At 51.7% G+C, this 24978-nt stretch overlaps 2 protein-coding genes across 4 annotated transcripts; both read right to left on the reverse strand.

Annotated features, from left to right (window-relative positions):
* Window positions 1–1529: 1529 nt before the first annotated feature.
* On the reverse strand, window positions 1530–3290 carry LOC311423899 (complexin-3-like; the record flags this gene model as incomplete). The annotated part of the gene is made up of 3 exons (XM_084498469.1): window positions 2710–3290; window positions 2087–2174; window positions 1530–1748 (listed from the first exon to the last, which is right to left on the reverse strand). The coding sequence occupies exons 1-3, from the start codon at window positions 2859–2861 to the stop codon at window positions 1530–1532; spliced, it is 459 nt and encodes a 152-aa protein (XP_084354595.1). The 5' UTR covers window positions 2862–3290.
* A 400-nt stretch (window positions 3291–3690) lies between these two features.
* On the reverse strand, window positions 3691–23948 carry MATK (megakaryocyte-associated tyrosine kinase). 3 transcript variants are annotated; one of them, XM_084498640.1, is made up of 15 exons: window positions 20598–23948; window positions 12736–12885; window positions 10978–11208; window positions 8256–8312; window positions 7938–8051; window positions 7674–7789; window positions 7177–7396; window positions 5985–6078; window positions 5820–5885; window positions 5568–5667; window positions 5374–5458; window positions 5178–5251; window positions 4895–5090; window positions 4412–4498; window positions 3691–4304 (listed from the first exon to the last, which is right to left on the reverse strand). In XM_084498640.1, the coding sequence occupies exons 4-15, from the start codon at window positions 8262–8264 to the stop codon at window positions 4122–4124; spliced, it is 1344 nt and encodes a 447-aa protein (XP_084354766.1). In that variant the 5' UTR covers window positions 8265–8312; window positions 10978–11208; window positions 12736–12885; window positions 20598–23948; the 3' UTR covers window positions 3691–4121. The 3 variants fall into 3 exon arrangements, with proteins under 3 accessions (XP_084354766.1, XP_084354767.1, XP_084354768.1); XM_084498641.1 differs by lacking the exons at window positions 12736–12885; window positions 20598–23948 and having other exon boundaries at window positions 10978–11507; XM_084498642.1 differs by lacking the exons at window positions 10978–11208; window positions 12736–12885; window positions 20598–23948 and having other exon boundaries at window positions 8256–8331.
* Between the last annotated feature and the right edge of the window lie 1030 nt (window positions 23949–24978).

The following is a 24978-nucleotide window of genomic DNA, read 5'->3' on the forward strand; positions in this document are numbered from 1 at the left end:
GGGGACAGCGGGGGGGCAGGACGATTAGCTGGGGAGACCTGGCAGAGGGTCCTGACCCGGATCCCAGCCGGCACTGGGAGCCCTGTGCAGCCCCGCTGGGAGCACTGGGAGCTGGGCTGGGGATGGGGCCAGGCTGCCTGGGGACCTTGGTGCCACCGTCCCAGAGGGAGCAGGGACATGGGGTGGGAACCTGAGCTGGCTGGGGGCTGCTGGGGAGACATGGCCCCGTCCCAATCAACACAAGTTGATTTTTATGCCTGAATGGGAGATGCTGCGAATCCTGCAGAGTAGCTGGATGGTGGGGACAACAGGGACAGGAGGGGTGGCGGGGACAGTAGTGACAACAGGATGGTGGGGACAGCAGGGACGGCAGTGCCACGGCCACGCCTGGATGCTCCAGCAGACACCAGCCCCTCGCACCAGGACCCGAGGGGCCGAGCACCACGCACCCGGGGACCTCCCACGCCACCGGGGCAGCTGAGACCCGCGGCACTTGCAGCCACCGGGCTCCGCGCCGCGCCGCCCACCCCACCGGCACCGGATTCAGCCCCGCCACTGTGGGCAGCCTGCGGCAGCGCTGTCCCCGTGGGCCTTTCCGGAGCAGATGGCCCTAGCGTGGGGAGGACGGAGGCAGCTCAGCGCGTCCTTTCTTTCATGCACACACAGCGTGACTCCTGGGCTGGCTCCGGCAGGGCGGTGGCGTTCGGGGCCAGTGCTGGTGGTACATTTTGCAAGGGTTCAGCTAGCTTAGTCCTCGGGGACAGGCGATTCAGGCAGATTAGACCTCACTAAAATAGGCAGGTATTAGTGATCTCAGCAGCCTGCAGCCTTCCGGCGTGGGTGCCCGCGTGGCGGCGTTTAAGCCCGCGCTGCTGCTGAGCCCGGCAGTGGGGAGCCCCTGGGGTGGGCAGGAGGCAGCGGGGACCCTGTCCCCGGGGATGCCCTGGTGGGGACACCGGGTCCTGCTGGTTCCTGCTGGGGGCAGCTGTGCCTGGGGGCTCCTGCAGGAGCTGGGGACAGATCCTGCAGGTTGGGGTTGTGGAGACCAAGGGTAATGATGTGCTGGGCATGGGGCTGTGTCCGGCATGGGGACACAGCAGGCTGAAGGGGTGTCCCTGCCCTGCCCACCCTTGGGGTAGCCCTGGGGATGGTGGCACTGTGCAGGTGGGGGTCACACAGACAGCATTGTATGGCACAAGCATCAGACTGGTCCTGCAAAATACCACTTTTATTGATCCAAACAGTGTGGGCAACCCCAGGGCTGGTGAAAGATGTGGCAGGAGCGTTGGGGACCACTGCCTGCCCCGGCTGGGGGGTGGCACCTGGGACACTGGAGCTTGGCCAGTGTGGCAGGAGGGGACCCAGGTGTCCCTGCCCAGTGCCCCAAAAAGCCCCAGGGAATGATTTGGGGGAGGAAAACCCCAAATGCAGGCAGCACAGTGGGGCACATGGCACGCAGCACCGGGCACCCGCAATGCCCACATCCCGCCCGCTCCCTGGGGCTGAGCCCAATTCTGTCAGTGCCGGCGCTACATCAGGGAGCATTTCTCCTTCACCTCATCCACAGTGCCCAGCGCCCGGCCCCGCAGTGCCGGCAGATCGATCTCCCGCAGCTTGGTCAGGAAGGCGAAGGCCCCTTCCTCTTCCTCCTCCTCCTCCTCCTCCTCGCTGCGCACCATGGCGGCCAGCTCCTGCGGCAGCTCCACCGCGCCGCCCGCCACGTGCAGCTGGGCATCGTCCCGCTCGTCCTGCACACGGGTGGGAGAGGTTGTGGCCAAGGATGGACCGGGTGCCACCGGCCTCGGGGGGGGGACAGGGAGGAGCAGGGTCCCTTTGGGATACCCAGGAGTGGGGATGCTGGGGGACACCGGGGGTGTTGGGGCTGCTCAGTCCCACACTGGGACTCCTGGGCACACACGTGTGCGGGCGGACGGGCGGATGGACGGAGACAGCAGCTGTTTGCTGCCCTCTTCAGGAATCATCTCCTATCCCAGGGGACCAGGGTGGTGGGGGAGGACAGCAGCCACCCAGCCCAGGGCTATCGGGGAGGGTAGGGGGGCTCAGGGCACCCCGTGTGTGTCCCTACCTGGGCCAGGTGGTACTTGTCCCGCAGGTGCATGCGCACGGCCGCCCGTTCTGCCTTCTTGTGTGCGAAGGCCTTGTCCCGCTCGATCCTGCATGGTGGGTGCCACGCTGTCAGCCCTGCCCCAGCCAAACTCCCCCCATCACCCTGCACCCTGGCCCTGCGGTATCGCTGCACCCGTCCAAAGGCACAAAGGTCCACGTGAGGCAGACATCGAGGGCCGCATCCTGCCCCTCCAGCCCGTTGGTGACACTTGTGGCAGGGACTTGCTGCCCCTGTGACCTCTTGCTTCCCTGATGCTGTCCCGATTGAGGCCCCTAAATCACCCAGATCTGGGGAGGGGGTCCGTGCTGTGCCCATTGACCCGTGGTGCCATGGGTGCTGGGGTGAGGGTGGCACCAGGCACCTGCCCCTGGTCACCTGCAGCGTGCCGAGCCCCTGTGCCAGCACCCATGGGGACTTCCTGTGCCATTGGGACCTCTCATACTGCAGGGATCGCTGAGCACCCACTCTGCTCCCATCCCCTGCCTCCCTGTCCCTATCCCATCCAGGCAGGGGACAACCCGTGGTGGGTGACACCCTGGTCCCAGTGTGTGTGGGACCCCACAGCCCCAGCAAAGCCTTACTTCTCCTCCAGCAGCTGCCGCTGGTACTCCTCAAACTCCTCGCGGGACATGCCATTGGGCAGAGTGGCCGCTTTGGTGTCCTTGGGGGGTGCCTGGGGCTCCTCCTCGCCCCCCTGCAGGTTCTTCAGGGCTGTTGTGAAGAAGGAGGCCATGGGTGGGAGGCTGCGGTGCCTTGTGCCCCGTGGTGCCCAGCCGGGTCCTGCCCGGGGCCGGTGTCTGCAAGGTCAGCAGGACCCAGGGGCGCTGCGGATCAGGGCTGGATTAAGGCATTAGGAGGGGAAGGCACAGCCACCGGGGTGGGAAGACCTTCTTGTGCCTCTCGCTGCACCCAAGGGTGCTGGGGACCCGTACCTCGCTGAGATACCCCATTGCACGGGCTCTGATGGAAGGTTCAGACCCTGCCTGGCACCATGGGCACCCGGAGCCTCCCAGCTCAGCGGGGTGAGAGGTGCAAGAAGTCGGCGCAGAGGACACAGAAGAGGATTAGCCGAAAAACTCAATCAAGGGTTGAAGGACTGGGAGGGAAACGAGGAAGCAGGCGGGTGTGCACATACGCGCAGCCCCGCAGCCCCGTTAATCCCTGCTCCACCAAGACATGGAGATTGCCTGCGAGCCAGCACGGCTGGGGGCTTCCCACCACTGGAGGACGAGTCCAGTTCCCGTAATCTATACGCAGCAATTCCCATACAGACTCTGATTAAAAGAGTAATCCCCGGCTGCGTGCAGAGCCCCGAGCAGAGCGGGGCCGGGCTGCATGTGGGGGTCTCCGAGGGCCGAAGCTCCTGCCCACCCTTCCCCGTGCTTTGGTGCACTCAGCCCCATGTAAGAGAGAGCACTAATTTGAGACTGGAGACTTAAAGATGCTGTTGAACTAATTTCTCTGGTTTAATAAAAACAAAACAAAAAAAAAAAAAACAAAAAAAACAACACACACACACAAAAAAACAAACAAACAAACAAACAAACAAATCCAGGCGGTTGAGCTGGCTGTGTTTGGTGCCTTCATTTTGTGCCGGCGTGGGGCTCTGCCGGGGTTGGGGTTTCATTTTCCAGCAGGCTGGGATGTCCCGTCCTGTCCCATCACCTGAGGGGGGGGTCAAAGGGACCCCAGAGGGGGCCATGGGCACAGCACCCCCATGGGGCTGCTCTCTGCAGCCGGGTGGGTCAGGGTCCCTGTCGCCGCTCCAGGTGGCCCCAAGTGTGGCTAGGTGAAAGACCCATACGGGGACGGTGGGAGGTTGTTGCATCCTCTTCGGCCACCCCAGGGGAGGAGGGCACCCTGCTACACCACTGTCCCATCTTCTCTGGAAGAAAGCAGCACGCAGGTTGCCTGGCCGCTCATTTCCATGCTGCTCCCTACCCCGATGGGTCTGGGGGGCGCCTGGCCACGGGTTCTGGGACCAGGACGCAGGTTAAACGTCCCTTAGGTGTTTCAGCTCCTTCTGCAGCTTCTCTGTGAGTTTCTTGAAGGACGGCCGCTTGCCTGGCTCCATCTCCCAGCAGCTCTTCATCAGCGCGTAGATGGCAGGCGGGCAGCCCTCGGGGGGGTCCATGCGGTACCCCTCCTCCAGCAGCTCTGTCACCTCCTTCAGGCTCTAGGGATGAAGGAGGGAGCTGGGACCCCAGTAGCCAGGGGGAGCTGGGATGTCCCCCTCCCATCTATCCCCTGGGGACACGACCCAGAGTGTCCCCTGGCACTCACCAGCTTGGGGTAGGGTGCTCGGCCGAAGGAGAACACTTCCCACAGGAGGATCCCGTAGCTCCACACATCCGACTTGGAGGAGAATTTCTGCCACGGCACGAGGGGGGGAGGCTGCAGCTGGGTGGGGGCTGTGCTGGGCTCCCCAGGGCTGTGCCCTCACCTTCTGCTGCACCCGGGGCTGTCCTCCCCTCATCGGGCTGTGACCTCCCGGCCTGGCCCTCCTTCACCACCAGGACTCCAGCTCCAACCCGGCTGTCCCAGCCCGCCACATCCCATAGGAGATGCCCTAAATCCTCCCCATGCCCCAGGATCAGGACAAAAGCCAAATTTTGGGAGACATGGGGCTGGTGGCACCAGGAGCTGCCATGGGGCAGGGATAAATTGGTGGGAGACAGTGGGTGGGTATGGGAAGGGGGACCCAATGGGATGAGCTGCTTTAGGACACCCCACACCACCCCCAGACCCCTTCCCTCCATCACTCACATTGTGCTTCAGGGCCTCGGGAGCCGTCCACTTCACGGGCAGCACCGTGTTGTCCGTGCCCTTGGGATTGACCCGGGCTAAGCCGAAATCGCTCACTTTGGCCACGTGCTCCTCGGAGATGAGGATGTTGCGGGCAGCCAGGTCCCTGTGCACCAGCTTCTTGGACTCCAGGTAGTCCATGCCTTGGGCCACGTCCCTGTGGTGGCGAGGCAGTGTCACCGCGTGCCTCCCAGCGGGATGCAGAGTGCTGGTCCCAGCGGTGGGGAGGGCAGGGGGCACTTACAGAGAGAACTGGAGGAGCTGCTGGGGAGAGACTTGCGCGCGGCCCCGTGTGCGCAAGAAGTTCACCAGGTTGCCCTGACGGAGGAGGAGAAACACCTAAGAGCTGCCCGGTATCCACCCAGTGCGGCCCCAGACCAGGGATTTTGTCCAAAAAACTGAGCAGCGATGAGTCCCGCTGGCCGAGGACACGCTCTCACCTTGCTCATGAACTCCATGACGATGTAGAGGCCGTTGTGCAGGATGACGCCGAGCAAACGCACCAGGTTTTTGTGCCGGACCTTCCTGAAAGGAGGCGACCGTGGTCAAGGGGGTGCTTGTTTGTGCCTGGGTCGTGGGGCAGGGCCTGGCCATACCCCCGCAGTGTCCCCTCAGTCTCCCCCCAGGCACTCACGTCATGGCAGCAGTTTCAGCGAGGAAGGCCTGGGCGGTCACATCACACTTGATGTTCTTCACAGCCACCTTCTGCCCCATGTACTCGCCCTCCAGGACATCTGGGAGGAGACATGGGGCATGTGTCATGGGGCTGAGCCCTTGGCCGCACATCTCACCCCCCAGGCTGAGACCCCAAAAGCCCCAGGACAGTGCCCAGGAAGGACACTGGGGGATGTCCTTCAGGGATCTCTGTCTCCATCTTCTCACCTACCTCCAAACTCGCCTTGCCCGATGCGGTCTCCCAGCGTGAGGTGCTGCAGGTTCAGCAACCAGCCGGCTGAGAACAGGCGCAAGGACAGGTCAACAAGGCCACCAGAGGGGCCGTGCCACCTCCTTCCCCAAAACCCAGACCTGATCCTCTCCCACCATCCCCTACCTTTGGCCAGCTCCTCCTCGGCTGACTTCATCCCTGTCTTTGGTTTGGGCTTCACCAGCTTGGTGCAGATGGCTCCCTGCTCCTTTGTGTAGTGCTGCAGAAGGAGGGACAGACAGGGCTGGGGCAGGTGGTGGGTGCAGAGCCAGGAAATGGCTTTGGGGTGCTCCATGGGCCCCTGCCACCAAAGCTACCACCTCCATCTGGCCCGGAGGTGCCCACAGCCCCTCCTGCTCAGCCTGCATGAAATCCTGCTTTTCCCCCAGCACTGCAGTTCCCAGCCTGCATCTCAGCCCTGGTCTCCATGGGGAGACACCATGACCAGGCGAGGATTTGGGATGCTACCGGCGAGCCGGGCAGCAGATGATGGGGCTGAACCCTGCGGGAGCTACGGCCCGGCCCTGGGGGGAGCAACATGTCCGAGTTGGGTTTGCAGAGGTGAAGCGGAAACAGCAGCACGGCCGTAGTGGTTACAGAGCGGGGCTGGGGCAGCTGGGCGGGGAAAGGGCTGGTCTGAAAGCAGAAGTTGTGTCTAAATGAGGAAAATATATGGCAGTACAAAACCCCAGAAATGAGGCATGGAACAGTTATGAGACAGGGCAGAGGCAGATCTTGAGGAAGAGCCTGCTGAAAGCATGAGCTGGTGATAAACTCAGTGACAGCAGGAAGCCTGGGAGTCCCACAGGGCGAGCGGGTGAAGGGAGAGCTCAGGGGAGAGAACTGCAGCAAAATGCCTCTGAGCCTCAGCACTGCTCAGGCCTCAGCCAGAGCGTGGGGGCAGAGGCTGCCAGGAGCTTTGTTTCCCAAAATGCCCCAAGCTACACTGCTGCACGAAGCACCAGAGGAGCAGGGACAGGGGACACACCACCCTGGGCAGGGCACGCTGTGGGCACAGCTGGTTTGTGGCCCCCAGGGCATCCCGGATCCATCCATTGCACCCCAAACTGAGCGGGGAACTGGGAGAACTTCCCGGGGTGGAGAGCTGCACTGAACAAAACCCAGCAAAGAACACAGGCAGCAGCAGTGAGCTCCCAAGTACCACGGGATGAGGTGACCACACTGTCACATGGATGGCAGCTCTGGCACGAGGTGGGTCAGGGATCACCCCACAGGTTCTCCATCACCATGTGCTGGGCTGGCTGGACCGGCCCTGGAGCCCCCCAGTGCAGCTCACTGACTGGGGGGGGACTCTCACCTCGATCATGTCGATGAGGTTGTAGAAGCGCTGCTGGCTGTCGATGCTCAGCATGTTCTCCTCGTGCACCACGCGGTAGTGGATCACCTCCTTGCCAAAGCTCACGCACAGCACGTAGTCGCCGGGGTGCCGGATGGACTCGCGCACCAGGAAGAGCCCGTCCTCGGCAGGCTGCAGCTCCTGCACCGCCTCCACCCCTGAGATCTTCCCGTGGAACCAGCTGGGGACAGGGGACGTGGGGACAGAGACCATGGGAACAGGGGACATGGGGACAGGACACCAGCAGCAAGACAGAAAGAGCAGAGACCCCATCAAGGCTGTGCCAAGCCCGTTGCACAACCCCCCTCCCCATCAGGCCCATCCGTGCTGGGTGCGCACACCTCTGTGAAGCCAGCTGTTGCCCCAGCAAATCCCCCCACGGCCAAGGCTGAGGGCTGCTCTGCCCCCACGCACATCAGACCCCTCTCTGCCACCCCCGGGCCCCTCGCTGTACTCACGGCATGAGGCTGAGCTTGTGGTCGGCACGGATGGCGCCGCGCTCACGCAGCACGCTGCCTGCCAGCAGCCCCTCCTGCCCGCTCTCGTTGTGCCTGGCACGGTACCAGCCCTTACCCTGGGGAGGAGAGGGTCTCAGGGCAGGGGGAGGCAGGGGGCACCTCAGGGAAGGTGGTGCCGGCTCTGGCAGCTCAGCCGATGGCCCTGGGGTCCCCTCCCCTCCGTCGGATGGCCACGGCTGGCCCCCACGCGCCCCTCAGGTTCACCTCCACGGCCTCGATGATGGTGACCACATCCCCCTTGCGGAAGGCCAGCTCGCCGGCCTTGGGCTTGTTATGGTCGTGCTTGGTGACGCACTGCGTCCCTGGGGGCCAGTGTTTCTGCAGGGGAGGAAGTGGCATCAGCAAGGGCAGCGAGGGCAGGGGCAGCGAGGCCTGTCCCCCTCCACCTCCCATGGACATCGGGGCCAGCACTGGGGACCCCCTGCTCCCTGGTCAGAATGACTGCACTGGGGACATAGGACCTTGGTGCCCCAAGGTCCCCATAGTCAGGAGCTGTCCCCTGCAGCTGGCAGCCCCACTCACCCCAGACATGCTCGGCCGTCAGTGCATCAGGGACTCCCCGTCCTCTGCCGCTGTCACCTGTGGAGAGGAAACCAAGCAGGGCTGTGGAGGGATAGGGCTGAGCCCATAGCCTGCACTGTACCAGGCCACCCCCGCTGTCCCCACCTCCACCAAGGGCCTTTATGGCCCAGGGCAGCCCTGCACCATGGGAGTGGGCTGCAAAACCACAGTATGTGCTCTGGGGACTCTCCTGCCCCAAACCCAGGTGGGAACAGGAGGCAGGTGTCCTGCTCCCTGCCCCTTCTCCCTGCCTCGCGAAGCAGAGAGGTGCTTCACCGCCCACCGGCACTGCGAGGCCATCAGAGCGACAGCAGGAAGATGCGGTTTTACCAGAAACTGGCAATTTCACCTCCTGTTTCTGCAGCTCCCACTCATCGGGGCCACGAGATCCGGGCCTGGGAGAGGCACAGGGGCCCCACAGACATGGGATGTGGCGGTGCTGATGCAGGGGCTGCCTGCCTGAGGGGTGAGGCTGGTGGGCAAGGCTGGGATGAGGTGGGACTGTCACATCTGCTGGCCCTGGGATGATCACACAAGGTCCCCACGGTCCCCTGCCACCAATCTGTCCCCCTGGGAGCCCCTAGTGCCTGTGGGCACATTGGGCAGAGACCCTCGGTCGTGTCCAGTCCCCAGGGAAAGCCCCAGGCAGTGAAAGCAGAGCCTGGAGGCAGCACGGATGGCTGAAGGGGACGGAGCAGTGCCACAGGACAGCCCATGGCACTGGTTTGTGACACCGAGCCTGCATCCTGGGTGGCATGACCCAGGCTGCCATGTGTCCCCAGACCATAGCACCATCCCTCAATCCAACAGGGACCTCATAATAAAGCATAGCAAAGCGCCCTTCCTCCAGATCCATCATGCTGATAGAAATTTCTCTCCATCGCTGTAAGGCAGATGTTTTCATTCCTTTTCTAAGAGAAGGTGGGATTCCTCAGCACACAAATGACTCACATGCTTCAGGCTCTACCAAGGATGCCACCTGATAAGACCACATCCCACGTAGGCAAAGCTGCTTCATGCCCACCTTGCTCCTTCCTACCCAAGAACCAGAAAGCACGAAGCTGTCCCAGCAGCGCCGCGCTTCTCTGCTTCCAAGACCTCAGAGGAGCCAGAGAGGCGTTGGCTTCCCGAGAAGAGAAATGTCTGAGGAGGGGGAAGAGATTTTTGTGGTGCTCACTTGACATGAGAGCACGGGCAAGGTGGGTCTGGGACCAGCAGCACCTGCACCTCCTGAGCAAACCCAGAGCTGGCCCTGTGGGAACCTCCAGCCAGGGCAGGATGATGCCTCCCCGGCTCTGCCGGGCTGGGGGAGGCGTGGGGCTCGCTCAGCGCCTTGCAGCAGCGATGTCACCCTCCGCTCTATTCCTCTTTTGGAGGGTGAGTCATGGTCACTCCTCTGCACCACCAGTGGCAATCCCCAGCCTGATGCTGTGACGACAAGGATCTGAGGACTCGCTGTGCCCGTCCCCATCCCGAACAACAAAAGAAAGGGACAGCTGCAGCTGTGGCAAGCCTAATATTAGCAGGCAGCAGTTTTATCTGCCCCAGAAGCCATCTTTAGCTATCACAGACCTCCCCTTGTCCTGCCCATCCATGCCACACATTATTATCCTGCTGGACTAAAGCCTTTGAGCAGAGGTGCAAAGAAGGTGGCTGCTCCCTGGAGGGCTTAGCCAAAGCCCGAGGTGCTGGGATGTAGCTGAGCTCAAGTGTAACACGTCCAGGGTGGGTGAGGACCTCCTGGGCATGGACGGGCTCCGCTCCATACCCCTTGCCACAATGCAACCAGCACAGGGACGTGCCAGCAGGCATGACAGTGGCTCCGACAGTTGTCCCTCATTTTCTGCTGCTCCAGGACAGCCCCACCTGGTGCAGCCCTGCCCATGGGTGCAGATGGTGCTTGAAGGGTGGGGTGCTCTGCTCGGGGCGCCCGAAGGCTCCACTTCTCCTCTCCCCCACTGGCACTGGGCAGCCTGTGAGACTCGGGGTGCCCAACCCATGCCAGCCAGCACCTCCACCCAGCAACCTGGGGCATGCCGGTGAGTCACGATCCTCTGGTGCCACTCACACGCCTCATACTGGAGCAACTGTTTGTTCGTGGAGATGTCCAGCCTGTCAAGTTCCCACCACCGGAATGAGCATTCCCACAAGCACGGTGCATGGGCAGAAAGCCTAGGAGAATACGTTTGTCCCCCTCTATTTTTTTTTCTTGTTGTTGTTCTACACTTTTTTTAACCAGTTAACCTAAGCATTTGCAACAAAGATGAGAAACACAAAAGCCCAGTGGGGTTCCTGACCCCAAAACAGATTTCAAGCTTGTTTCCAGTGCTCAGAGTTACTCTAGCTGGAGGAAGAGCTGCCACAATGCAACAGCACAGAGGTGGAATGGGCGACATACACGCTGGCAGATTGCACCTCTGTACTGCAATGTAAGCCGGACATATTGCACACACCCCTCTGAAACACGGGCCGGAGAGGTTCCATTTTACCAACACCTGGCTGCACTAAGGGTCACCAAGACAAGTGGTAGATGTAGATCACCTGTTGAAAAATGGGCGACACATGGCCATTTTCCCCACCGACTGCAGTCCTCGTAACACGACATCCATCCCTCCCCACCGGCAGAGCAGACACGGCAACGCATCACCTGCTCTCAGCAACTCCAGCAGTCCCTTGCACTTACCTCCCAGCCACGTCCATGCAGGGCCTTGGTGGCAGCGATGCCTTGGAGCTGCTCGCAGCTAAGTCTGGACTCAAATTCCCAAATTCCTGGAGAATAAACTCCCTTTCACACGGAGCAGCAAAGCTTTATTTTCAAGGGCATAGTCCCAGAAAGAGACACTGCGTTATTTCCTGATTTCTCTTCTGGTTAGGGCTGCAGAAATAACATCCTGGAGGTCCTAGTGCCTGCCTCCTGCACAGTCAAACATTAATCAGAGCTGACTCATTATTTGACAATGCTTAAAACAACTTCTACCCTTTGATGGCACAAATCCACACCCTTGCTAGAAATGATCATCAGAACTTATACCCTGCAGCACTGCGTAGCTCTCACAGAAAATTAATGTTCCACTATGCAAATGAGAGACCTGCTGCTACCGCTGGAAGCTGCCACCAGTGCATCCACCCAAGCTGCAGGTGCTCGTGGTGCCAGCAGCTCTCTGGGGAGACTCAGGAGTGGACGTGGTGGGACCAGGGACCCTGGAGCCTGATTCTGTCTCAGTACCAATTTCCGTCAGATTTAGGGGAGGCTGCTCCAGGAGAATGACTGTGCCTTGTTGCTCTACTAGGGATAAAAATGCACAGACACATGGCAGGCTGGGAGGGGCAGTTGTACAACCCAGAAGGAGCTTTAAATGAACACCACTGTCAAAGGGCAGTGGCTTATCTACATCCTCCAGCATCCAGAACTAGGGGAGAGGAAGCAATTGCCTCTGTAGCTCATCAGAGAGACCAGTTTCATACTTATGTTCAACATTTCTAATTTTCAGGGCCAAATGGTGAGAAAGAAGAAAATGCAGTTTCAGGCAAACACATTCCATTCAAATTTTTATTTTATTTTTATTTATTTATTAATAAAAATTATGCTTACGCCTTTTAAAATACTGGCAGTTCAAGGAAAAAGGCAGTGTAGAAGTAAGAAAACTATTTGTTTAAAGAATGACCCCAAGGAATTTCATTTCTTTGGGTACAATTCCCAGTACAGCTGAGAAGTCCTTCCAAACGAGCCAACAGTTTAAGCTCCTGGTTATATTTTTCCACCAACAAACTGCTTCCTCAAACCACTGGGACAGATGTGTTCATAGGATTCTTAGGGTGTGTTTCCCAAGAAACACTCCTCGCACTCCCAAGGAGTGTTTCCCAGGAAGCACTCCTTGCATTATTCTCTGGAGTTGTATGGATGGATCCTTAGATGCCAGGTCTGTTCAAGCTAGAGAGCAAACGTGTGCATCCTCACCATCCCTGTGTCACACTGCTGCGTCTCAGTGTCAGATCTCCTGGGGTCTAAGCACTACTCTTGGCAACAAACAGAGGTGTTTTGTACTTCTGTTTTTTGTCACATCCAGTCATTGTTACAGACGTGACCACAGACCAAGAACTCAGCATCACACAGAGGGAACAATGTGATCAGACGTAATAAATGGGCCCTCCCTGTCCTGCTGCGTGGGCCACAAAGACTCCCACTGCTTCTGCTGGAGCTGGACTCATCTCCCATTTTCTTTCTCAGGTATCTACCAGCCATCAAGTGCCTCAGTCTTTAATAGTAATGCTCTAAACCACCTTTCTCCCTTCTCTGATGCAGCAGTTCAGTTATCTGTGCTGCACAGCCCTGTTTAGTCCCATACAGCTGAATCACTGGTGTTCCCAGGTACCTCTAACACAGCCGACAGCAAGCCAAAGCAGAAAGAGTGTGTTAAAACTTCCAGAGCTGCTGAGTTACCTTGCAACAGTATGGGAAAAAGTTCTTCTCACATGCTGGGCTGAGGCTTTAACCACTTCTCAGTCTTCCTCTTGGTATCCTTTCTGTGGGTGAGTCCCACACGCGATGTCCTGCACAACAAGCTGCTGAGTGATGTCGTTCCTGGCAGGACTGAAGGAGCAGCAATACAAAGGGCAAAAGTTATCCGAGGAAGCAGAGGAAGGACATGCAGCAAGATTTGTTAGGAACAGCAACACATTTTATACAGAAAAAGCAACTGCTTTCCCAGCACAGATTTGGACATTAGCAGACTGCAGCCTGTGGGCTCTTCTTTGCCTGTCCATCTATCCTCAGTCTGTGCTGAAAATACAGTTGAATTCACCAGAAATGTGACGTAGCCTGAGAAATCTGCCCTGCACTTGAAGCCTTTAAGAATGAAGTTGGAAAATGGCAGCACATGTGACAAAAACAGATAACTCTTCCCTACCTGGCCTCTGTGATAATTCAGGGGGATTCATTTTACCTCTCCTTGCAGTGTCTAAAGCCAAACATCCCAGTACCCTTTGTCTCCTTCCACAGCCAAAGGAAAATGGGCACCTCCAGAGTGCAACTCGGCTGACCTCGAGTAAGCCAAGTGTGTCGGGCTTACATGGCAGGGGGCTGGTGAGGGGGGCTGCAAGGTAGCCTCTGTGAGCAGAGCCCAGCACCTGCCCAAGGTCAGATCAGAGCCAGCTCCTGCCAGCTCCAAAAGGGACCTGCTGCTGGACAGAGTCAAGCCACGAGCAATGCTGGTTGTGCCTCTGGGAGAGCACATTGCAGAAAGGGGAAAAATGCTTAACAGCAGCTGGGAGAGAGGTGTGAGAAATGAGAGAGGAATCCGCAGCCACCAAGGTCAGTGCAGGGGAGCAGGAGGTGCTCCAGGCAGGCAGCAGCAGTTCCCCAGCAGCCTGTGGAGAGGCCCCTGGTGGAGCAGGCTGTCCCCCTGCACCCATGGGTCCCACATGGAGCAGATCTCCACGCTGCAGCCCCCCCATGGGTGAAGGAGCCCCCGATGGAGCAGGTGGATGTGGCCTGGAGGAGGCTGCAGCCCATGGAGAGCCCCCGCAGGAGCAGGCCCCAGGCCGGAGCTGCAGCCCGTGGAGAGGAGCCCACGCAGGAGCAGGGGTCTGGGGGGAGCTGCTGCCCGTGGGGGACCCGTGCTGGAGCAGTTTGCTCCTGGGGGATGGACCCTGTGGGACGGAGCCGTGTGGGAGCAGTTCTTGAAGAGCTGCTGCCTGTGGGCAGCCCCCGCAGGCTCAGCTCGGGGAGGACAGCATCCCATGGGACGGACCCCATGTGGAGCAGGGGCAGGGAGTGACCATGAAGGAGAGGCAGAGATGAAGCATTATGGACTGACCACAGCCCCCATTCCCCTGTGCCACTTGGGGGGAGGATGTAGAAGTGTGTGGACGGGGGAAGTTGTCTTTAGTTTGCTTTTAATCCTTACTGCTCTAGTCAGTTAGCAACAAGCAATAAGTTACAATGATCTCCCTTATGCTGAGTCTGTTTTGCCCATGACAGTAATAGTTGAGTCCTTACCTCAGACCATAGGATTTTTTTCCATTACATTTTCTTCGCATCTTTTTGAGGAGAAGGAGTGAGAGTGCAGCATGATGGTGCTGAGCTGCTCCTCGGTGTTAAACCATCACCCCGATATTGAGGAAGGCTGCTTGCTCATAAGGGCAGCATAGAATGCTATCAGGGTCTTTGAGATTCAACCTCCAGCATTTAGAGACAACACTGAGATCAAATGCCTCTTTTCATAGCTAAGATTTCTATTCAGCACAACGGTGCTGTTGGGTCAGCTGTACGGAGGATCATTTGGAAGGCTATTTCACCCTGGCTGTCAGCAGGAGCTTTGAATCATTCCTTACCCTGCTCCAAGCAGCTGCAGAGAACATGGGACCCAGGTGCTGCAATACACCCGAATACCCTCACTGCATCACCAGGAGCCAGAATGACGCTTCCAAGAGGGATGCCCCTTCTTGCCCAGCAGCCCCAAGGAACAGCATGGACAGCAGAGATGTGGCCACTAAACTGTTACAGGTCAAAGACTTTTGCACAAATCTGTGTCCCAGTGAGAAAGCAGATTCAACGTGCTCAAGGGACAAGTGTAAGTTATGTTGCTACAGCTGCCGCCTCCGTCCGTTAACCCAAACCACGCTGTGGTGGCAGCTGTTTCACACAGCAGGCTTCAGTCCACGCTTATTGTGATTGTTGTGGGACACAACAAACAACACTTACAAAGATCACCCACAGCTGAGTTCTTGGTCTTTGCAGGAATCCATGCCACGCTGGATCAGGACTGTCACATCAATTAAGCCTTGGCAATTTGGTATCATAGTGTGGCTTTCAACTCTGGCAGCACTTGTGGCAGTGTCTGATTGATGGTTTTACTTTCTACTTTCTGAGTGAAGGTTTTTGGAGTGGAAGCTTTTGGGATGGGCTGGACTGTGTGGAACTTCAGGTTGGTGATGGCAAAGTTGAGAGCCTCTGGGTAAGGATTAAAGGATGAACAAATAAAGGGGATGTCGTTGTGGGAGTCTATTACAGACCACTCGGCCAGGATGACAACGCTGATGAATTATTCTTTGCAGAACTAAGAGATGCCTCAAGATCAACTCCCCTTGTCCTTATGGGGGACTTCAACTTGCCAGATGTCAACTGGGATCACCACGAGCAAGTCCATGAGGTTCATAAAGCACCTAGATGATAACTTCTTGGTGCAGGTGCTAAGGAAGCCAACTAGGAAAGGTGCCCTCCTAGATCTGTTGCTGGAGAACAGAGAGGATCATATGGGGGATGTGGCTATTGGCAGCCATAGTGACCACGAAGTGGTTGAGTTTAAAATTTTTGGTGACAGAAGTAAAACTGCCAGCAAAACTTCATCCCTGGATATGGGGAAAACAGACTTCAGGCTGCTCAGGGAACTAGTTAGCAAGTTCCCCCAGGAAACTTCTTTTGAAGGCACTGGACATACAAATCCGTGGGTCCAGATGGGATTCATGCCAGGGTGCTTAAAGAGCTGGCTGACATCACTGCAGGACCTCTCTCAATTATTTTGCAATGATCTTGGGAATCTGGAGAGGTCCCAGTAGACTGGAAGCTGGCAAACGTTGTGCCAATTTTCACGAAAGGCAATAAAGAAGACTCTGGCAATTACAGGCCTGTCAGTCTCATATCAGTGCCTGGTAAAATTATGGAGATTATCCTTGAAGTTATTGAAATGCACCTTGGGGAAAATGCAGTCATTGGTCCCAGCCAACATGGGTGCATGAGGGGTAGGTCCTGTTAAACAAATTTTATTTCCTTTTATGATAAGATCACCCATCTAGTTGATCAAGGGAAACCAGCTGATGTGATCTTTTTGGATTTCAGTAAAGCTTTTGACACAGCTTCCCATAGGATCCTACTGGACAAAACGTTCAGCATACAGCTAAACAAAAACATCATACGATGGGTGAGCAATTGGCTGACAGGCAGGGCTCAAAGGGTTGTGGTAAATGGGGCCACATCAGGCTGGCAGACGATCACCAGTGGGGTCCCCCAAGGCTTCATTTTAGGGCCAGTCATCTTCAGTGTTTTTATAAACTATTCGGATGTAGGACTAGAAGGTGTTTTGAGCAAATTTGCCAATGATACTAAACTTGGAGAAGTTGTTGACTCCATTAAGGGTGGAAAGGCCTTGCAGAGAGATCTGGACAGATTAGAGAGCTGGGCAATCACCAAGCACATGAAGTTTAACAAGAGCAAGTGCTGGGTCCTGCACCTGGAATGGGGCAACCCTGGCTATACATACAGACTGGGTGACGAGACGTTGGAGAGCAGGCTTGCAGAGAGGGATCTGGGGGTTGTGGTTGACAGCAAGTTGAATATGAGCCAGCAGTGTGCCCTGGCAGCCAGGAGGACCAACTGTACCCTGGGGTGCATCAAGCACGGCATTGCTAGTCGGTCACGGGAAGTGATTGTCCTGCTCTGCTCTGCACTGGTGCGGCCTCACCTCGAGCACTGTGTGCAGTTCTGGGCACCACAGTACAAGAAAAACATTAAACTGTTGGAGAGTGTCCAGAGAAGGGCGACGAAGATGGTGAAGGGCCTAGAGGGGAAGACGTATGAGGTGCGGCTGAGGGCACTGGGCCTGTTCAGCCCGGAGAAGAGGAGGCTGAGGGGGGACCTCATTGCGGTCTACAACTTCCTCACGAGGTGCAGTGGAGAGGCAGGTGACCTATTCTCTGTAATTGCCAGTGACAGGACCCATGGGAATGGTGTCAAGCTGAGGCAGGGGAGATTTAGGCTGGACAGCAGGAAGAGGTTCTTCACTGAGAGGGTGGTCACACACTGGAACAGGCTCCCTGTGGAAGCAGTCACTGCACCAAGCCTGTGGAGTTTAAGAAGCATCTGGGCTGTGCACTTAGTCACATGATCTAAAATTTTGGGTAGACCTGTGTGGTGCCAGGGGTTGGAGTCGATGGTCCTTATGAGTCCCTTTCAACTCAGGATATTCTACGATTCTATGTACTATTTCATCCTCTTTTGATTATACTTATATCTGACTAAGGTCAGATTGCTCTAGATGAAAGGCTAGAAATCACTCACATTTCAACACCTGAAACTCTTTCCGATTACCAGAAGTAGACAAGATAACCATACAGCAAAAGGAAGATAAGAACTTCAGCGTGAGGTCACAGCAACACTAACCGCACGGCAGGATGGCAACAGCTGCAGCACAGCCAGGTAGCTGCGAGCAGTTTCCATTTCAGAACACACTGTGCTGTACTAGTGAAATACAACAACGCCTCTAGTTTAAACATCTGTGGAAGTACTGAAAATGCATCCCTCTTCAAACATATGTTTTTAAATTGCTTATAACTGTTACCCCAGGATATTTAAATGGTGCCTGCTTTACACCCAAAACAAAGATACCCAAGAAACAGATTATTTTGACAATAAACAATCCAGATTTCTTTTTCCAAGAAGTCTTAAAAAGCAGAGGTCCAAAATTCTCTAAAAATCTGAAAGAATGTGAAAATCAATTTGAAAGCAAAGTTTAAGTGATGAATGTGTGTGAAGCTGAAATCTGTGACAATCCAGTGGCTAACTGGCAACACCACATCGAAAAACAAAGGTGTGTAGCTCTGTTTTTCACCATTGTGCCCTGTTTCCAGTTAATGTTATAACAACACTAAAGCCATGTTATAGGCTGTCATCTGCACTTTTGCTTGGCTAGCTTTGCCAAAACCACCAAAAAGGCCCTACACAAGTTACGTATCACTGTGTGATTGATCCCACACCCACCCCACTGCTCCCAGATAGTAGCCCCCAAAGTGTAAGATCCCCTCTTCAAAAGGGGTGGGGGAACATGCATAACAAATTGGGAGTTTCAGACACTTCAAACCAGGCTAGAAACTGCCTCCAGTTTGAGGCTTGAAATCTACAGTAATAAAGTAAATGCACAAAGAACCCACAACAGCCTTGTACTTCCTTTTGTATGCCACACTGCATACTGGGTCTGGCTGGGATGTTAACGTTCCCTGCAGCAGTCCACACAGGGCTGTGCTCTGCACCTGTAGCTAGCACAGCAGTGGTCTCAGACCAGTGTTGGGTCTGCTGCTGAGCAGTGCTGGCACAGCATTAGGACCCTCTCCAACCCTCCCAGAGTCAGGAGGCTGGGGGTGGGCAAAAGGTGAGAAAGGAACATCCCCAGGGCAGCTGACCTAACCCAGCCAAAGGGATATTCCACACCATATGATGTCACACTCAGCAATAAAAGGTGGAAAAAGGAAGAAGAGGGGAGGGTGGGCTCTCGTTGTGAAAACGTCAGTCCTCCCAAACACCGACTACGTGCATTGAGGCCCTGCTTTGAGGACGTGGTCAAGCATCACTCATTTGTGGAAAGTAGAGAATAATTTCTTTCCTCTGCACTTCCACACAGCCTTTATTTGTTGTGTGGTGTTTGTTTGTTTGTTTTTTATCCTTCCCTTTAGTTAAATTGTTTAATTAATAATAATTTTTCCTTAATAGTTATTTTTCCCTTTAATTATATTATCCTTATCTCAACCCACAAGTTGTTCTTTCCTTTACTTCTTCCCCTCCTCTTTTGAGGGTAGGGTGAGAAAGTGGTTGTGGTGGAGTTCAGCTGCCTAGCAAGGTAAAACCACCATACACTGATAAAGATGAATACCCCCGTCCCCCTCCCCCTTATTTATTTATTTTAAAGTATGTGCCTATTTACCTATTTTGCTATGGGAAGTTTCTGGTGTGAGGGAGGGGGAGGAGAAGGAGACATAACAGAAGGCAAGGAACTGTTGCTATAGGCAACTTCACTATTATAGCATAGTGCAATTTCTGTAGTGATTGTAGTACAATTTAAAATTATCTACAGTATATGATTTCAACAAAAAGTTATCAAAATTATCCAATATGACACTAAAACAGGACCTCTTTATATAGAAAAATTGGAACTACATGAGCACTTCTATATATGCAGTAGCATTATTAGGCAGCTTCTTCCTCTTTTTGGTCCTTCTTTGCACTTCCGTCACCCTCTGTTGCTTTTGACGTCTGTTCTTTTATTGCACGCAATAAATGTACTTATGGGAGATAGCAAGAAGTTCATTCCAACTACTTTTCACTACCCTACCCCCCCCCCCTTTTTTTTTTTCCTGCAAGGCAGCATTTTTAAAACATGTTAGGAGAAGAAAGAGATAAAATGGTAACAACCCAAATGGAATAAAGACAGTTGTATGAAGAAAATACACAGAAATATGCAGTTCTCCACACACACACTGGAAGCTAGAATTTTAAGTTATTTAGAAGATCATCATCATCCACAGCAATTAGGCTTATATTGTAAAAAGCTACTCAACACTCACCTGAAGCTAAGGTAGCCAGCTACTTTGAAAACAAAAAATTAAAAATTTGGTGTCGGAGCTGAAGTTGCTGAAGTTCTATTGAGAATATAACAAGCTTTTGACAAAAATGTTACAGCCAGAAATTGATGTTTCAAATGAGGTTTCCTTTTGTTTGTTTGCTTTAGGGGGTGGGGGTAGGTTAAAACAATGAGTTTAATTGTAAGCTGTAGTTTTCTACAGAAACAGTTTCCTTTATGCCATGAGGAGAAAAGTAAGTTTAATTGCCTCCAACCTCTTGAGTTTCTTCATTTTGTAGAAGTAGTTAGGAATGAAGTAGGAAATGCTGTAACAGACCACAGCAAACAAGTAACAGAGCTAAGGAATAGGTAGGACAGAGAGATGCAAGCTCAGTGACTGTACTGGTAAAACAGTTCCACATACTATCCAGTAATGCAAATTTTTTATTCACACTTCTGTAACAAGCCACGGAAGTTTCAGGCAAGGCTCACTACAGGAACTAAACTAGTCTAGTACTCAAATCTCTTCCACTACATTTAACATGAATAACTGTAGGATCTTAATGTTTGCTTATTCCATCTTGGTCAAGAAAATAAATGCTTCACTGCAAAGAAACAGCACGATCATGGAAATTTTAAATGTTAATGAAGAAGTAATTATATGTAAATGATCCACCTATCTACCAAACCAAGAATAACTGAGTAGACAGAATGGAAGAGGGCTTGAGTTACACACTGCACAATCCCACGTGTTACATTAAGTTCTATGGTTTTCTACACATGGAACACAAATTGTGACAGAGGACAGAATGGCAGATAGGAACACTTAAAACAAGTAACTTATTTAAAGACAACTGGACCCTCATTTGAAGTACTCGTTCACAAATATATTCATAAATAAAATGCAGATCACATCTCTCAGTACTTTGAAAAAGTTATTTGCGGTTGTGGTCTCCAGTATACCACTGCCAGGTACCTTGGCTCAGGTGTCCTCCTCAACTGTTATTAACTGCTCTTCTTTTCTACTGGTGCACAGGCTGTAACATCATCTTACTGCCAACTGGTCATATTCTTCAAAGCATCCAACTTATCTGTTTAAGGGACATGCTGCAGCCCAGGTTCATCTGATAGTGTAAGATACGAGGAAAAAAAGACATCACAAAAGTAAACATATTGCACTCAGGTTTTTAACAGCAAAGCTGAAGGAACAAAGAAGTTTTAAAACAGTTTAATTACTTCTGGCATTTTGCTTTACCCTTAGGTAAGACAATGTGACAAACTGATGAAGCTTTAGCTACTCTGGAATGAGCACAGTTACAGCATTGGAGACTTCCCTTAAAAAGCTTTTCTATAAATAACGATGCAAGTATTCAGAAAATCAGGATGAGCTTTGTAAAAGCCAAGTGCAAACGCCTGGGGGCCTGAAATACATCTCTGACAAATTCAGGTGTTTGTCTTTCCTTATGAATCAGAAAGTGAAGACAGGTCTCTCCTTCCTGAAGAAAGCGTTGCTATCAGTATTATTTTAATAGAGCAACTCAGCAGTGCAGCAGACACAAACTGTGGCACTTAGCAACACTGCTGTAAGAAAACAAACAAGAGGAGGCAGAACTGAGGAACAACGTTCATGACACAAGTTGCTTTGCCAAGGGTTCCCGTGAGTCTTCTGGGTACTGATGTAATGACACCATGTGATTACACGGATTAGTGGTAGACTTGGCAGTGCTCAGTTAACAGTTGGAATTGATGATGTTAGAGGTCTTTTCCAAGCTAAATGATTCTATACCCACCATCCAACGGCATTCCTGACGCACCACCTTCAAGAAGATGCTGCATGGCATTGCCAGGATCTAACAGGCTCAGTGCCCTGTTTAAAGCTTTTTTTTTTTTTTCTTTTTGTAAAAAGTCCCACTGCCTATGGAGAGGATAAGTGTGATCCATTAGAGGGAATAAAAACAAGCAAAAATAGCCTTTAACCAAACCTTACTGCTTCTCTAGACACACTCCCTTTCTCAGGACAGCAGTGATTATTTCAGCACTTTGAAATTAGTTTCTATATTGCATTGTAAAAAGACCTGTAAAACCACCAGAAACATATCAACTTCTGTGATTATTTTTATTGTGCAAATAGCCCAGTAAGAAGTTATTTTGTTACTTTATCATCAAAACAGCCAAACAAAAACAAATATTATGAAATGCAGTAGTGACAAATAGAGCTTCTTATGGATGAATTTAAAGTGAATGAAGAGCTCAGTTCAGGGCTTCTTTCTAAAAATGTTAAAAGATCTGAGATAACCGAATGTATGCAGAATTTTATGGCTGCCTGGTAATCTTAACTGCAGTAAATGCACAAGATGTTTTCCCTCATAAGCACAAAGAACAGCAGAATATATCACCTCTGTCATTTAGATTTGGGTTGAGGTGGTCGCCATGGATATTTCTGTTATTTACTGGCACTTTTCCATCATTTATATGTGAGACTATTTCAGTTGTATGGGTCTACGCAAGAATAGATCTTTTTCCCCACCTCCTATGCCATTTTTTATTTTTGTGGTAGGATTCTAACACTACTGTCTGAATACTATTAACTAAATGCTGAATGCTATTAATAAAAGCTTTACAGAAGTTATTCTAGGCATTGCCAATTTTCAAACTTCCAGTGTAGCACGAGCATGGCTTAGCCATTCCAAACAAGAGAAAACTTGAGCTTAATGAATGAAACGACCCTAAATGATACTGGAGGTTCAGTTTTACTGGAAAAAAAATAAATATATATTTGTTACATGCTTAGTAGCCTTTTTGGCCACCCACAAGACTACAGACATTGTATTATAACCAGTTACCCAAAGCGGTGGTTCCCATATCTCTGTGCTATAGCAAAGCCACTGTGTTAACACAGTTTGAGAAGTACCTGTATAACTCAATGCAGAAGTGGAAAATTCTGATTTAACATTATTTCTGTTAGCTAGTCACATGGACTAGCTATACTTCTCTATAACACTCTATTCTTTACACTTTCTACACAGGAAGGCTCTCTCATCTTGAGATCTAACTAACTAGCCAAAGTTAGAGCAGATACACCCCACTGTGCGAAGGGGGGCACCTCACCTAATTTTACTTATTTACATACCTTTCTCCTTTACAGTTGAAGAGGAAGACTTGCAATTCAGCAGGTCTGCTCTTGAAGTCAACCTTAGAAAGAAATTAACCACACCCCAGAAATGCTGACTTTTTTCCATAGACTATGAGTTCCTCAAACAGCCTGCTCACGTTTTGAATTTCATACCATCCTTCTAAGCAAGATACTTTATCTAGGGCTACAAAAAATAAAAAAGCAAGGATAGATGTATAATAGATCTTGCATCCTACTGAAGTCTGTGATCTTTAGCTTGGATTTACTACTATTTCCAGTGTACTAGTGTGATTTACTAACTGGTTTTGTACTTCACTACAGCCCCTCAGATAATGAGCATTGCTGCTCCTTAATGTTACATCACATCTTTCTTTTAACTGCTGTTATGACATGACAGAGAAGGTTTATGTCTTCACACCATCCAGAAGAGCCCCTCAGGTAGGTACATGCTGGTAAAGGTCTTTGCAGAACTTCAATGACAATCACATTTAACTGCAGACCTTTAGCCTTTATGGGGAAAAGAGAAAAGTCACCAGTAAATATAAAAACAAACACAAACAAATAAGTTGTTTTGCAAGCACAAAGCCCACAGATGTTAATAATGACTTTGATCTTAAGCAACTATAATATTATATGAACAGCATTTCGTGGAATTTTTCTTCAATGAGAAAAAAGATGCAATACAGCACTGTTCCTTGGTGACAGAAAATACGAAGGGGATGAAACAACTGATCTACACAGTCACCCTGATTTGCACGGTGAAGTGATGGCTACTCAATTACGCTCAGTATCTGAGCAGCTGCAGAATAAGCAGAAATATTTATGGATTCAGGGATAGCAGAAGTACATACTGTCTCAGTAGTCTGTTCAAGCCCTTTTGTTTTCGCTGAGACTGAATTAGTGTAGCAAGTACTTACAACTTCCTTAAGAAATTACCACCTGACTTGAAAACCTGCATTTGAAAGTTATTTTTTTTGGATTATCAAAGGAGAGTTCTTGTTAGCCATTTTCTGAGAAACAGAAAAACAGCTACACAATCTTCACAGCCTGAAAGATGAAAAAAAAGATCTTTTGGACTTCAAAGACAGCTTTAGGAAAACTTAAGAAAAATAGTAACAAAACAAACAAAAACAATGGCCCTGATTGTGTCCTAGAAATATTCTGGCCACAGTATAGTAGCTTCAGGCCAGATTGTGCAGGAACAAGATACAACTACTGAAAGCTCATTAAAAAAAAAAAAAAAAAAAAAAAAAAAACACCACAGAATAATCAGTGACCAGAGTTACACTTTAACAAGCACGGTCAATTTGGCAGTATAAAGCCATATCTTCTTTTGTCCTGCTCTGGCATGTTTTCCTTCAACAGCGAGACAGATCAATGCTGCAGAATAAACACCATGCTTCAACTAAATGCACTGGCTTGGAAGGCATTCACACTGCAAACATTTAAGACAATGAATAGCAGCCTGCAAGTCTAAGTGTTTCTGCTAATTTGAAGTATCACTCAGATCAGGCTGAAAGACTTTTGCTACCTCTAGGAAAAACACAATTTTCTTTGCATCTTAATCTAATTTTTATGATCCAAAATAGTACAGGAAATAGCCTAAGCATACACTTAAAATTTTGTTTATGATATAACAGTTGCTACCAAACTAGCACCAAATTGATCTATGAGATCTGCAGTCATGGAGTACAGATGCTGTGAGCACTGTGATCACTGACAGTATCTCTCACTAAGTCAGCAACACAGCTTTTCAAAAGTCATTGGCTCTTGAACTACAGCATCAGAATCCCTATTTAACAGATTGTTAATAATTAAGATTGCTTTAAAATGTCCCACGGAGGAAGCTGTTAGGGTGAAAGTATTAGGCCACAAGTTTTAGGAGTATTTTAGGTTTGAGATGCAGTCACTGTGACAAGTATTTTCACATAAGCATCCAGATAACATCCATTTCTATCAACACAGCAACTTTTAATGTATAACAATTATCAAATTTATTTGTCATATTAATGCTTTTTGTCTACTCTGAACAATAATTTCCTTACTTCTGTTAGGAGTTAGGAGTAGTATTTTCTTGCACAGGAGCAGAGGTCACTGAAATGCTGACCTGCATTGTTGGCTCATTGCAAGAAGAGGTAACTATACTTGCTCCTTCAGCATCAGATGAAATTTCATATTTGTCCTCTGTTAGTAACTGGAAAGTAACCATTAAAAAAAAAATCAG

This window comes from Aythya ferina, assembly GCF_964211825.1.
Source record: "Aythya ferina genome assembly, chromosome: 26".
Lineage (NCBI taxonomy): Eukaryota > Metazoa > Chordata > Aves > Anseriformes > Anatidae > Aythya > Aythya ferina.

Coding starts and splice junctions, on each gene's coding strand:
- MATK (XM_084498640.1), bottom strand. Junction 7,790..7,937: donor CCATCATCGAGGCCGTGGAG/GTGAACCTGAGG, acceptor TCTCCTCCCCAG/GGTAAGGGCTGGTACCGTGC. Junction 7,397..7,673: donor CACAAGCTCAGCCTCATGCC/GTGAGTACAGCG, acceptor CCCTGTCCCCAG/CTGGTTCCACGGGAAGATCT.